At 50.7% G+C, this 13182-nt stretch overlaps 1 protein-coding gene across 1 annotated transcript; it reads right to left on the reverse strand.

Annotated features, from left to right (window-relative positions):
• Window positions 1–11553: 11553 nt before the first annotated feature.
• Window positions 11554–12807, reverse strand: LOC141726618 (olfactory receptor 14A16-like). Its single transcript, XM_074531568.1, has 2 exons — window positions 12780–12807; window positions 11554–12164 (listed from the first exon to the last, which is right to left on the reverse strand). The coding sequence occupies exons 1-2, from the start codon at window positions 12805–12807 to the stop codon at window positions 11554–11556; spliced, it is 639 nt and encodes a 212-aa protein (XP_074387669.1).
• Window positions 12808–13182: the final 375 nt, after the last annotated feature.

The following is a 13182-nucleotide window of genomic DNA, read 5'->3' on the forward strand; positions in this document are numbered from 1 at the left end:
CACTAGAGGCCTCACTGAACCAAGGGGCCATTGTGACACTGCAAGGCCTCATGGAAACAAGGAACCACTGTGACACTCTGCAGTCCTGGCAGGCCTAGGGGCAGTTGACACACTGTGGCACCATGGAACCAAGGAGGCCATTGTGACACTCCAGGGCGCCATGGAACTAAGGATCCACGCAACACTGCAGGACCCCATGGAACCAAAGGTCCATTGGGACATTGTGGGGCCTCATGGAATCCTGGAGGCTGTGATGATGCTTGGAGGCTTTGTTGAATCAAGGGGCTCTGCAGGGCCTCATGGAACCAAGGAGACCCTTCTGACACTGTGAGTCCCCATGGAACCAAGGGTCCATTGTGACACTACAGCACCAAGAAGACCCCTGTGACACTGCAAGGCCTCATGGAATCCAGGGACCATTGTGACACTGTGGAACTCCATGGAAGCAAGAGGCCAGTGTGACACATCTGGGCCTCATGGAAACAAGGATCCAATATGACACCACCACTGTGACACTCCAGAGCCGCCCCTTGGAAAAAAGGGAACAGGGAACAGGTCTGATTGGCTTGGCCTGACTGCTCCAACTGCCCTTGACATGTCAAAGGTCTCTTCTCTTGTACCCCTGAAACCCTGGGGCTCTGGGCTTTTCTTCAAATGGAAAAGAACTGCCTTTCTCATTCAAGCATCCATGGCCAAAATGGGATTCCCCCTCCAACCTTCCCAATATGCAGGGATTGCTCCCAGACAAAAGCTACCATTACCAACAAGTCTGGCTGCCTTTGGCTTCCTGAGAGCTAGGTCTCACCTGCCTTCAAACACTGGGGCTCAGTGCTTTCCTTGCTATGGAAAAGAAACATCCTTCTCAAGGTGCCCATGGCTGAAATTGGGATTCCACCTCCAAAAGTCCTATATGTAATGGCTGCTCCTATACATAATCTGCCATTACAGACAGGTCTGGCTGGCCTTGGCCTCCTGAGGGCCGGCTCTCACCTGTCTTCCAAACACAGAGGCTCTGTGCTTTCCTTTCTGTGGAGAAGATCTGGCCTTCTCCTCCAGGGAGAAGTGGCTGAAATTGGGATTCCGCATGCATGATTTCAAATAACCAAGGCTTGCTCCTGGACAGAGCTGCCAAGACAGACAGATCTATGTGTCCTTGACCACTGATCACTGCAGTTCATCAGCCCCTGAAATGCTGGGGCTCTGTGGTTTCCTTTCTGTGGGGACCACTGTGACACTCTGGGGCCCCACAGAACCAAAGGGCCACTGTGACCCTTCAGGGCCTCAAGTAAGCACGGGGCCATTGTGACACTGCCAAAGCAAGGGGAAAATTGTGACACTGCAGGGCCTCATGGAACCAAGGTGAGATGGAAGAGGGCAGGCTGGTTTGGCCTCCCAAGGGCCACCTGACAGGTCCAGCTGATCTTGGAATGCTAAGGGCTGCCTCTTATCAGCTCTTGAAGCACTGAGGCTCTCTGCTTTCTTTCCTATGGAAAAGAATCATCTGTCTTTCCAGGCGCCCATGGCCAAATTTGATACTCCCCCTCAAAACTTCCCTATATGCAGGGGAATCCCCAGACAAAAGCTGCCAGGACAGAGAGCTCTGGCTGGCCTTGGCCTCTGGTGGTCACCTCTCATCTCAAAGAAGCTCTGAGAAAAGTATTTGAACAGGTTTGACTACTGGAAATATCAATGAGTCTCTCATCTTCTGAAAAACTCAGATGCTCTTCTGATCATATGTGTCTTTTATTACTCATTGTGTATTATGCATGAAATATTATTTTTAGGTAAATAGCTTTATTCTTCTCACTCTACCAGTGTTATCTGACACAAATCACCTCCTCTACATATGGATCCAGGTCACTGTACAAGCAAACACAAGAAGGAATGCAGCAGGAATGATTTGTTTCTGCGCCCATCTGTCCCATCTCCTCTGGAGCTGGAGATGCAGCCCCAGCACTTGGCAGGGCTCAAGGGCTCACAAGCTCAGCTCCCAACCAGAGAACTTGCAGACCCCGGGCTGCTCTTCTTGGCCCCTGCATGCTCAGCCAGGCTGAGATGGGCATTGATGGTTTCTGGGCCAGGCTCTCTGAGCCCAGCCCAGCTCCCTGCAAGCTCTGCCAGCTGCCCTGAGCTCTGGGCAGCACCAAGGGCCTCTCCCCAGCCCAGCCCAGCCGGCTCTGGCCCCACAGCTCTGCTCAGGCCAGGCTGCTCTGGGCACTGCCCCACGGCCTCAGCCCCTGGCAAGGGCACAGCAGCAGCTGCAGCTGCCACAGGACTGAGCCCCAGCATGGGGGAACGTGCCTGGCCAAGGGAAAGGAGGCTCCCTGGGGGCCCTGCTCTCCTCTGCAGGAGATGCTGAGAGCTCTGCAGCCCCTGCTGCCATCCCATCTGCCCAGGGCAGCAAAAAGCCCCGGCCTTGGGGCCCTCAAGAACTGCTCCTGCTCCAGGCCCAGGGCCCATCCCAAAGCTGGGGCAGCCACAAAGCTGTGCCCATTTCTGTTTATTCCTGCTGTGATCAGGATAGATCCTCAGCACCTTGGAGGCTGGTGATGAATTTTACTTTTCCAGAGGCCTCTTCTTTCTTGAGCTTCTCATTTGAGAAATTCAGTGAAAAAGGCTCATTAACATTTGTTCAAAACACCCAAACAAGACAAGCCCATGGGAATAATTCAGATCTTTAGTTCTTCTGTGGTTAATTAGACAAATTTCACAAGTGTATTCAAAGTGAATCTAATATATTGAAAACAAGGAAGAGAAAAATGTTTTTTCCTCTTTAATTTTCTTTCTGTGTTTATAGATTAGTATCAGCAATCCCCAGTTGATATTCATCCCCAGCCCCTCTCATGCAGTCTGAAAAAATATGAAAGTCAAGACCCTTCATGGCTGACAATCAATCACACTTTGTCCCTACCCCCTCCCCACCATTTCCCTCATCCAGCCCCTGGCACTGAGAGCAGCTGAGGAATGGAGTCACATCCAGGGGTGTCCCCAGGGCTCAGGATTGGGGTCAGGTCAGTGAAATCTCTTTATTGATGATGTGGATGATATTGCCAGCTGGGGACTATGTACAAATCACAAATGGGATGGGACTGCTGTGGAACGTGCCTTGAGCTGTTTTATTTTTCAGCATCATTCTCATTACATGGTTGTGACAATGGGAAGATGCCAGCAGCTCACATCCTAAACAGCAGACCAAGAACCTAATGTTACAACTTACTTTATAAGTTTTTTGACCAATCCCACAAAGCAAAAGCACATTGACAGTAGTTCTATCCAACAACTATAAGCACATGTACTGTCCGGTTTATCTCGGCTGTTTGAGGGGCCTGGATGGCCCGGGGGTGGCCTTGGGGCAGCCCGCGTGTCGAAGGACGAGAAGAGGCTTCAGTTCTTCTTTCTGGTTTTATGTTTATTAATTGTTTATCTAAAAGATGTTCTTTCAGCCTAACAAAGATCTGCTCAGCAGTCAGCCATGGGCACACTGTCTCTGCCCTCCGGGGCAGGCACCTATCTTTATACCCATTGTGACGTATACAATATTTATCATTTTTCCCCAATACCATCTATTCTTATAACTCGGTGTACCCTTAGTAATAACCAATCCAAAAATGCCACCGTGGCCAAAGAAGATGGAGGAGAAGAGGAACAGAAGGAGGACAGGACACACCCCAATTCCTCCATCTTACTCCTCTAAACCCCCCTGTACATAAATCCTAAACCTTGTGTCTCACTCTCTAATTAACTAATCCCTTCACCATTCACCCTGTGAAGCCCTCATCCTTGTCGTCTCCTGTGTAGGGTTAAAGTCCAGCTACCAGACACTTCTGGCAACATTCCAGGAGTCCCGAGCCCCCCCAGGGTCTCGGTGGCTCAGCATCTCAGGACTGAGATCTTGAGATCCGACATCTCCCTCTTCTGTTTGCCCCAAGAAAACCTCTTTTACAATCCGATTCATGGCATCTGGGACGACATGGATGAGGACTAGGAGAGCTATTACAATATAAAATCCTAAACTATTAAAACATAAAATCCTACCCTTAAAATTCTTCTCCAAATAGGAGAAATGTCAAAGAAATCTGCCCTTAAAATTCCTCTCCAAATGGGAGAAATGTCAAAGAAATCTACCAGCTGATCAATATATGATCCTTTGTCAGTTTTCCCTATAATAGGTAAATTTACCCCATTGCCTATTGCAATTCAAGATCCCAAGGAGAAAACCCCCCAGAGTCTTTCGTCCTTATACAGAAATATTCAAGACCCCAAAGGGAAAACCCCCCAGAGTCTTTCCGTTTCTCTTGTTTCTCTTCTGAGTTGTCCTTTGCAGTCTGAGTCCCGACTTTTGTCTGAGTATTCGTTTCTTCTTATATCTTGTTGAGGAAAATCGCTGCATAGTTGCAGAGTCGTTACGAAATGATGCTGTATCTCTGCTGAACCGATCTGGCATGTCATGCACTTCGGTCATTCCCCCATGAGCGGCGCTGTCACCGGGCTCCGTGGCTGGGACGACTGCATGAACACAACTGCCTCTCATTCAGCCGATTGTCGCTGTTTGCAGGCTTACTTGAGACCGGGGTTACCTGTTTTTTGATTCAACTGACAATAGGGTTAAAAAACACACGCCTCCCCGGGAGGGGAGAGGCTTGGGACCCCGAGGGTTTTTACCAAAGGCACCAAGTCTGGAGAGGGCCCCTCCTCGCCTGAGACGTCACCGTGGGTCTGGCTCGCCCCCGCCCGCGCTCTTTACTCTGCGCATGCGTGCTTTCCGAGCCGCCCTCTGTCTCTCCCGAGGTAATTTTTTCCTCTCCCTTTTTGTTCCGCCTCTGAATTTTCCTCCCTCGGTCTGCCCCTGACTCTTGTCTAATCGTCCTCCGACGCTGTGTGTGTGTGTGGCCCTTCGTCAGTGTGTGCGGCCGCCCCCGCCGGCACCGGCGCTCGCCGCGACTCGCACCGGGTTTTTTTGCGTCACAACCGCGCGCCCCCTGCGTCTCACCGCAGCTTACTGGGATTGCGCAATTTCCCCCATGCCGCTGCCCATGTCGGACGCCCCTGCTGCGCTGGCATGTGACTTCTCCCCCGGGTTCTTGCGAGTTTTGCCCGCCGCGCGCGTTTCTGCTACCTTGCCGGCCCCCGGGGCCGCTGCACCCCCCGGCCCTGAGCTTAGCAAAGCCGTATCTGAACACGCGTCTCTTGTTTTTCCTTCAGCCGCGCTCCCTGCCTGCTCCGCCGCTGCCTGGCTGCCGCGAGAAAGCGCCTCCCCCGATCCCTTTTTCTCCCCCCCCGCTCTCCCTCTGCTCCTGAGTCCTCCATGCTCTCTGGACTTTTTGGACGCTTTTTGGGAGTTTCCCGGGGTTTCTGGGTTTTGGGACCGGGTATTTTAATAATATTTCTTGCTCTTTTTCTCCAAGAGCATTTTCCTCTCGGCCTTTTAAGGCCAGAGCTAATTTTTTTCCGGAGTCTTGCTCCCCCCTCTTTTTAGGGCCCCCCCCCGGACGTCTGCTGCGTCTCGGGGTCTTCCTTCCTGGCCTTTTAAGGCCAGAACTAATTTTTTTTTTTTGTGTATGTTTGTGTCACACCTTATAAGGTGGACAAAATTTCCCGTTGTTCCTGGGAAGGTTTCCCGTTGTTCCTGGGAAGGTGTGCCCCCATGTTCTTATTTTCAGGCTTTCTTACCAAATCTCTTGTCAGAGCAGTCTGGACGTCTCGGTCACTGTCCAGCAGATCACGAGAGGTGGACCCAGGGCGCCTTCTGGTTCCAGTCCGGGCTGTTCTGCTACGATTGACTTCGGTAGAAACTGAGAGGTGGAATTCTCAGTGACTGCTGGTTTTTTTTCAGTCTCTGTTGGCTTTTTGTTTTCTTCTTCTCTCTCTTTTTCTTCAGGGCTTTGAAGGTGGTGGTGGTGCCCCCCCCGAAAGGTTGTGGTGGTCAGAGCTCACCCAGTGGAAGCCAAATGTCTGTTTATCTCCCCGAAAGGTTTTGTGGTGGTCTCTGTCCGCCCAGGGAACGCCAAATGTCCGGTTTATCCCCCCCGAAAGGTTGTGGTAGTTCGAGTCCGTCCAGGGACGCCAAGTGTCCGGTTTATCTCAGCTGTTTGAGGGGCCTGGAAGGCCCGGGGGTGGCCTTGGGGCAGCCCGCGTGTCGAAGGACGAGAAGAGGCTTCAGTTCTTCTTTCTGGTTTTATGTTTATTAATTGTTTATCTAAAAGATGTTCTTTCAGCCTAACAAAGATCTGCTCAGCAGTCAGCCATGGGCACACTGTCTCTGCCCTCCGGGGCAGGCACCTATCTTTATACCCATTGTGACGTATACAATATTTATCATTTTTCCCCAATACCATCTATTCTTATAACTCGGTGTACCCTTAGTAATAACCAATCCAAAAATGCCACCGTGGCCAAAGAAGATGGAGGAGAAGAGGAACAGAAGGAGGACAGGACACACCCCAATTCCTCCATCTTACTCCTCTAAACCCCCCTGTACATAAATCCTAAACCTTGTGTCTCACTCTCTAATTAACTAATCCCTTCACCATTCACCCTGTGAAGCCCTCATCCTTGTCGTCTCCTGTGTAGGGTTAAAGTCCAGCTACCAGACACTTCTGGCAACATTCCAGGAGTCCCGAGCCCCCCCAGGGTCTCGGTGGCTCAGCATCTCAGGACTGAGATCTTGAGATCCGACAATGTACCTTTGGTTAAAACGATGCTTGCTTATTTCGAATACAATACCTGCTTGTGAGCCTTAAAACACAATGCACAGAGCTCCATTATTAAGCTTCAAAATTCCTAATGTCTTGCTAGATATACTTGTCTTTAGCTTAGGAAGTTATTCTAGACAAGCGTTAATAAACAGACTATTGTTATATTTGTCCTTGTTTTTCTACTTTTTAAATAATTTTTCTGATGAACCTATCTCATGGCTGCTTCTTAGCTCTAATCACAGTTTGACTGTCTCTGAGGCCTGCCTTTTGCAGCTTTCCCAAAACCCTCTGATTTTGTGGATTCTCACAGATGAGGCCATCGAGGGCACCCTCAGTCACTTCCCAGGTGAGCCCAAGCTGGGTGGCAGTGTGGCTGTGCTGGAGGGCAGGAAGCTCTGCAGAGGGATCTGGCCAGGCTGGAGCCATGGGCCCAGGACAATGGGATGAGGTTCCCCAAGGCCAAGGGCCACGTCCTGTCCTGGGCTCACAACCACCCCAAATCCCTGGCTGTGCCCTGCCCCTGATCCCCACAGCCTGTCCTGTTTCCCTCATCCCTGCATTGCCAGGGACTCTCTGGGACAAGGGAGCTCTGCTCTGGGGATGGAGGGAGGTGCCGGTGCCACCACTGGAGTGGGAACCAGAACTCACCAGGTTTGTGTCCTTTGGGAGTCAGGAACTGGTGGGACTCAGAGGCACAGGAAGTTTCTCTTCATGGCCAACCGACCATGGTTGAACAGGACACAATTCAATAACAATCACGCTCTTCCCTGAGCCATGTGCAACGTCCCAGCAGCATCTGACATGTCCACCATCCACAAGTGATTTCCATACTAAAATTATTCTTAAAAAATATGGTTCTGGGATAGATATAAACACAGTGAAGTTCTTGTATCAGGATGCCCATCCTGGAGTGGGGATAAAGCAGCCTGAACAATTCCTGGTTTGCAAAACTGTCAGTGATGGATGGAGAAGGGGCTCAGGCTGCTTTAAGTGTTGAGGAAATGCTGAAACCAGCCTGACTCATTTCAACTCCTCCTGTCCTGGATGATCTCCCCTGTGTCTCCTTCCACCCATTTGCTTTTGTCTCCCCCCAGGCCCCCCGGTGAAGATCCTGGCTCCATGTTCTCCATCCCCTCCTGGCTGGCACTGCCAGGCTGGGATGAGGAGCCCCTCAGCCTTCCCTGCTCTGGGCTGGACAAGCCCAGCTCCCTCAGCCTCTGCTCACAGCCCAAGGGCTCCAGCCCCACCTTCCCAGGCCCTGCTCCAGCTACCAGACATCTTTCCTTTCCTGGGGACCCCAAACCAGGCCCCAGTGACCTGGATAATCCACGTCCTTGATGTCCTGGTCACACAGCCCTGGCCCCTTGTCCCTGTTTCAGGTTATGGGGTTGATCTTGATGTGGAATATCCTTGGGGGAGGCTGTGGCTCCAGGTGGGCCAGGGGGATACCAGGGGACAGGGACCCTGCTGGGCATGAACAGCTTTGGACTGTTGGGGGGAAACTGTGAGGGGGGGCTGAGGCAGAGTCACCAACCCAGTGACCTCACACAGCCCTCCTGTGATGTCACAGCCTGCTCTGTGATGTCATAGTTTATTCTCTGATATCGCTAAGCTGGTCTTTGATGTCACAACCCACTCTCTAAAGTCACACAGCCCTCCTGTGTGACTCTCTAATGTCACACAGCCACCCCTCCATGATGTCTCAGCCTGCTCTGTGATGTCACAACTCATTATCGATGTCTCACAGATGGTCTCTGATGTCACAGCCAACTCTCTGATGTCATACTCTGCTCTGTGATGGCACGCTGCCAACCCCCTGTGATGTCACAACCTGCTCTGTGATGTCACAACTCATTATCAATGTCACACAGATGGTCTCTGATGTCACAGCCAACTCTGTGTTGTCATTATCTCCTCTCTGATGTCAGACCTCTGCCCTGTGATTTCAGAGCTGGCTCTGTGATGTCACAGAGGCAGTCTATGATGTTGCAGCTGCTTGATGACCTCACGTAACCCACTCTGTGATGTCATAGCCCACTCTGTGGTCTCATGTTACCAGATGATAAATTGTCTACACCAGGTGAGCACACACAGTGCTGATTATCCAAAACCCCAGGCCTGTGGAAACCACACAATGCCCATTGTGTGAGAAGGGGAACTGAAATTCACCAGCCTTAGTGTCCTGCCAGCTCAGCCAGGCCCACTGGAACATTGGGGTCCACGAGCACCAGGGACCGCCAGAGAGCCCCCCAGGACAGGAGAGTGCATGGGTAAAGGGGAGGGGAAATATGTTAATGATTTTGGGGAAATGATTATCAAATGTATGTTTAGTCCAGGACAATCAATGAATATGTGTGCAAAATACAGAATATTAACAGAAACCTTCCAGCACTCAGTATGCACAGCTTTGGGAGGAGCTATCCCCCCGTGCATCTGGACAAATAAAGAATGCTGCTTCTTAATGCTACATTGGGATTATGGATTTTTCTATTTTACTGAATTTTTTGTAACAGTCCCACTCCCAAGGAAAGCTCTGTCTCCTGCTGGTCAGAAACAGAGAAGGGCTGGTGAGGAATGTGGTGGTTGGAGGCTGCCTGGGGAACAGTGGCCATGAAATAATCAAGTTTTCAACATCCTGTGAAAGAAGGAGTGGCATCAACAAAATGTCAACACTGGAATTAGAGAGGGCAGACCTTGGCCTACTTGAGATGCAGATTTGGAGAGTACTCAGTCAGGTACTGATTTTTAAAGAGAAAACAGCCTTTAAAAACAAAGGTGTCCAGGAAAGATGGACACACTTAAAGAAACTAATTATTAAGGGGAAGGAGCAGCCTGTCCCTCTGTGCAAACGATGAGCAAGTGAGGAAAATGACTGTCCTGGCTGGGCATGGAGCTTTCATGGGAAGTCAGCAGAAAAAAGAGGGTGCATCACCTTTGGAAAGAAGGTCTGGCAACTCAGGGTGTGTTTTAGAATGTCGTTAGGCCAGGCAGAAAGAAAAGCAGAGATGTGAAACATCAATTAGAGGTTAACCTGACCACTTTGGTGAAAAATAATAAAAAATATTTGTATAAATAAATTAATAGCGAAAGGAAGTGTAAGGAGAACCTCTATTCATATTTGGATGCAGTGGGGAATGGAGTAACTAAAGATAAGGGAAAGGCTGTGGTACTTGAACCCCTTCTTAGCCTCAATTTTCAACAATAAGTGAAGTTGTCCTCAGGACAAGTGTACCCAGAGCTGGTGAATGGGCACAGGGAGCTGAACAGGCCCCTGTAATCCAGGAGGAAGCAGCTGGGGACCTGCTGAGCTGCTCAGATGCTCACAGGTATCTCTGGGAGCAGATGGGATCCATTCCAGGGGGATGAGGGAGCTGGTGGATGAGGTCCCCAAGCTGCTCTCCATCATTTACCATCAGTGCTGGCTCAGCAGGGAGGTCCCAGAGGACTGGAGGTGCCAATGTTATGGCAAGGTAATGGAACAGATCACCTTGAGTGCCATCATACAGTGCTCACAGGATGGCCAAGGGATCCTGACCAAGCTGATCTCTTGTATGACTAGGTGACCCACCTGGTGGAAGACGAAAAGGCTGTGGATGTTGCGTACCAGGAATTCAGCACTGTGAGCCACAGAATTCCCAAGAAAAGCTGCAGCCCACAGCTTGGACGGAGTCACCCTTCCCAGGGTTATGAAGTTGCTGGAGGCCAGGCCCAGAGAGTGGAGGGAATGGTGCTGCATCCAGTCACCAGTGGTGTCCCCCAGGGATCAGAGTTTGGTCCAGTCCTGTTTAACATCATTACCAATGATCTGCATGAGGGGACTGAGTCCAGCATCAGCAAATTTGCAGATGACACCAAGCTGGGTGTGAGTGTGGATCTGCTGGAGGGTAGGAGGGCTCTGCAGAGGGACCTGGACAGGCTGGATCCAGGGCCCAAATCCAACAAGGTGAGGTTGAACAAGACCAAGTGCTGGGTCCTGCATTTTGGCCACAACAACCCCTGCAGTGCTACAGGCTGGGGACAGAGTGGCTGGACAGCGGCCAGGCAGAAAGGGACCTGGGGGCACTTATGGGCAGCAAGGTAGACATGAGGCAGCAGTGTGCCCAGGTGGGCAAGAAGGCCAATGGCTCCTGGCCTGGATCAGGAATGGTGTGGCCAGCAGGAGCAGGGCTTCTGTGCCAGCACTGATCTGCCCCCAGCTCTGCACACAGGCATTGCTCCTGCAGCTCCAGAGCAGGGAACAAAACAAGGGTCTCTGGTGAAAACTTTGCTAGGAGATCCTTTAGTTCATTGAAAGCCACTGGAGCTCAGCTCCTCATTGACACAGTTTGGGGCCACAGCAAAGGTGAAAAGAAACAAAATGAGAAATGGCAAAAGGAATGGACTTTCTTTCTGGACAATATTGAAAGACTAAAACACGGGAAAATAAACTTCACAACTGTTGGGAATTTAGCTGCTACAGAAAGGAAAATTACAAAGCTGTGGCTAATTCCAAGTCCTACACCTGTGTTGATAGCATGTCTTTGAGGCTTAGCTGTAGTATAATAACAAACAGTGAAAGAGACATGAGAAAAGAGAGATGTAACCCCTAAGGAATGAGGAAGAGTTCATGGCATAGTTTAACCAATAGATTGCTTAGCTTACAGAATATTCATAAGCTTATTACTCGCTGTATAAGTGTCTGATGCTCTCTTCAATAAACTGGAATTTGCTTATCACTCATATTGAGTGTCTGTGTCTCCCCTCACCGACAAATGGCTCATGCCCAGCAAAGGCCATTTTCTGAGACACACAACCAAATCAACAGGAACAATCAAAGATTATTTTTATTACAAATGATTTGCACAAACAGGCCAGCTTTTTAATGTTTCTGAAAGCGTCCAGTAATCAGTCTCCCCACTGCAGCCTTGAGCTCCTGGTTCCTCAGGCTGTAGATGAGGGGGTTCAGGGCTGGAGGCATCACCGAGTACAGAACTGACACTGCCAGATCCAGGGATGGGGAAGAAATGGAGGGGGGCTTCAGGTAGGCAAAAAATGAGGTGCTGACAAACAGGGAGACCACAACCAGGTGAGGGAGGCAGGTGGAAAAGGCTTTGTGCCGTCCCTGCTCAGAGGGAATCCTCAGCACAGCCCTGAAGATCTGCACATAGGAGAAAACAATGAACACAAAACAACCAAATACTAAAGAGGCACTAACCACAATGAGCCCAAGTTCCCTGAGGTTGGAGTGTGAGCAGGAGAGCTTGAGGAGCTGTGGGATTTCACAGAAGAACTGGCCCAGGGAATTGCCATGGCACAGGGACAGGGAAAATGTATTGGCTGTGTGCAGCAGAGCATTGAGAAAGGCACTGGCCCAGGCAGCTGCTGCCATGTGGGCACAAGCTCTGCTGCCCAGGAGGGTCCCGTAGTGCAGGGGTTTGCAGATGGACACGTAGCGGTCATAGCACATGATGGTCAGGAGGGAAAACTCTGCTGAAATGAAAAATACATACAGAAAGAGCTGTGCAGCACATCCTTTGTAGGAGATGGTGCTGGTGTCCCAGAGGGAATTGTGCATGGCTTTGGGGACAATGGTGCAGATGGAGCCCAGGTCGCTGAGGGCCAGGTTGAGCAGGAAGAAGAACATGGGCGTGTGCAGGTGGTGGTCGCAGGCTACGGCGCTGATGATGAGGCCGTTGCCCAGGAGGGCAGCCAGGGAGATGCCCAGCAAGAGGCAGAAGTGCAGGAGCTGCAGCTGCCACGTGTCTGCCAATGCCATCAGGAGGAAGTGACTGATGGAGCTGCTGTTGGACATTCCTTCACTCTGGGCATTCTGAGCTGTACAAAGACAACGTTGACAGTTTGGACAAAGTACCTTGAGTCAATCCTATGCTATTTTCTTACACAATCACTCAAAATTTCTTCTATTTACTCGGGGAAATGTCTTTTACCCTTTTTTTTTTTTAATTGAGTGTAGGTTTGGGCTACTAAGTAACTGTGTTTTTTAGAAGGTACAGAAGTCCTGTTCTTAGCATTGGTATCAGTCTGAACACGGGGGAGTCCAGAGGGAAAACAGGGTTCCCTGTGCCGTAGGGCAGTCAGACCTACTGGAACCACACAGGCGCCCTTTCCTCATTTCATCTCCCTCTGGTACAGGATGTACAATTTTAAAACTACATTTAAAAAAAGTGTCCTTTTTGAAGACTCCAGTTTCAAAAACAATCTCTCCAACTCTCCTTTCTTTCCCTGTGCAGCTGGGTAGGGAGGGACACCAAGGGTTTTTCTGGCTCCCTGCTGCCTGGAGTTGTGCCTACTGGAAGCTGTTTCTCTCTAGCCAAGCCCTGTCCCTGCCAGTGCTGCCTGAGCCCAGCCCAGCCCTGGGGGCTCAGCTCTGCCCTGCAGAGCCCTCCCAGCACAGGGCACTGCCCAGGGGCATCTCCCTGGCAGCAGGGCCTTAAGGGCAGGCCAGACGAACAGAGATGCTGCAAGCCAAGGTGTTGCTGCTGCTGTC

This window comes from Zonotrichia albicollis, chromosome 37 (assembly GCF_047830755.1).
Source record: "Zonotrichia albicollis isolate bZonAlb1 chromosome 37, bZonAlb1.hap1, whole genome shotgun sequence".
Lineage (NCBI taxonomy): Eukaryota > Metazoa > Chordata > Aves > Passeriformes > Passerellidae > Zonotrichia > Zonotrichia albicollis.

Coding starts and splice junctions, on each gene's coding strand:
- LOC141726618 (XM_074531568.1), bottom strand. CDS start 12,807: ATGAGGAAAGGGCGCCTGTGTGGTTCCA. Junction 12,165..12,779: donor AGGGCGCCTGTGTGGTTCCA/GTAGGTCTGACT, acceptor TTTTCATTTCAG/CAGAGTTTTCCCTCCTGACC.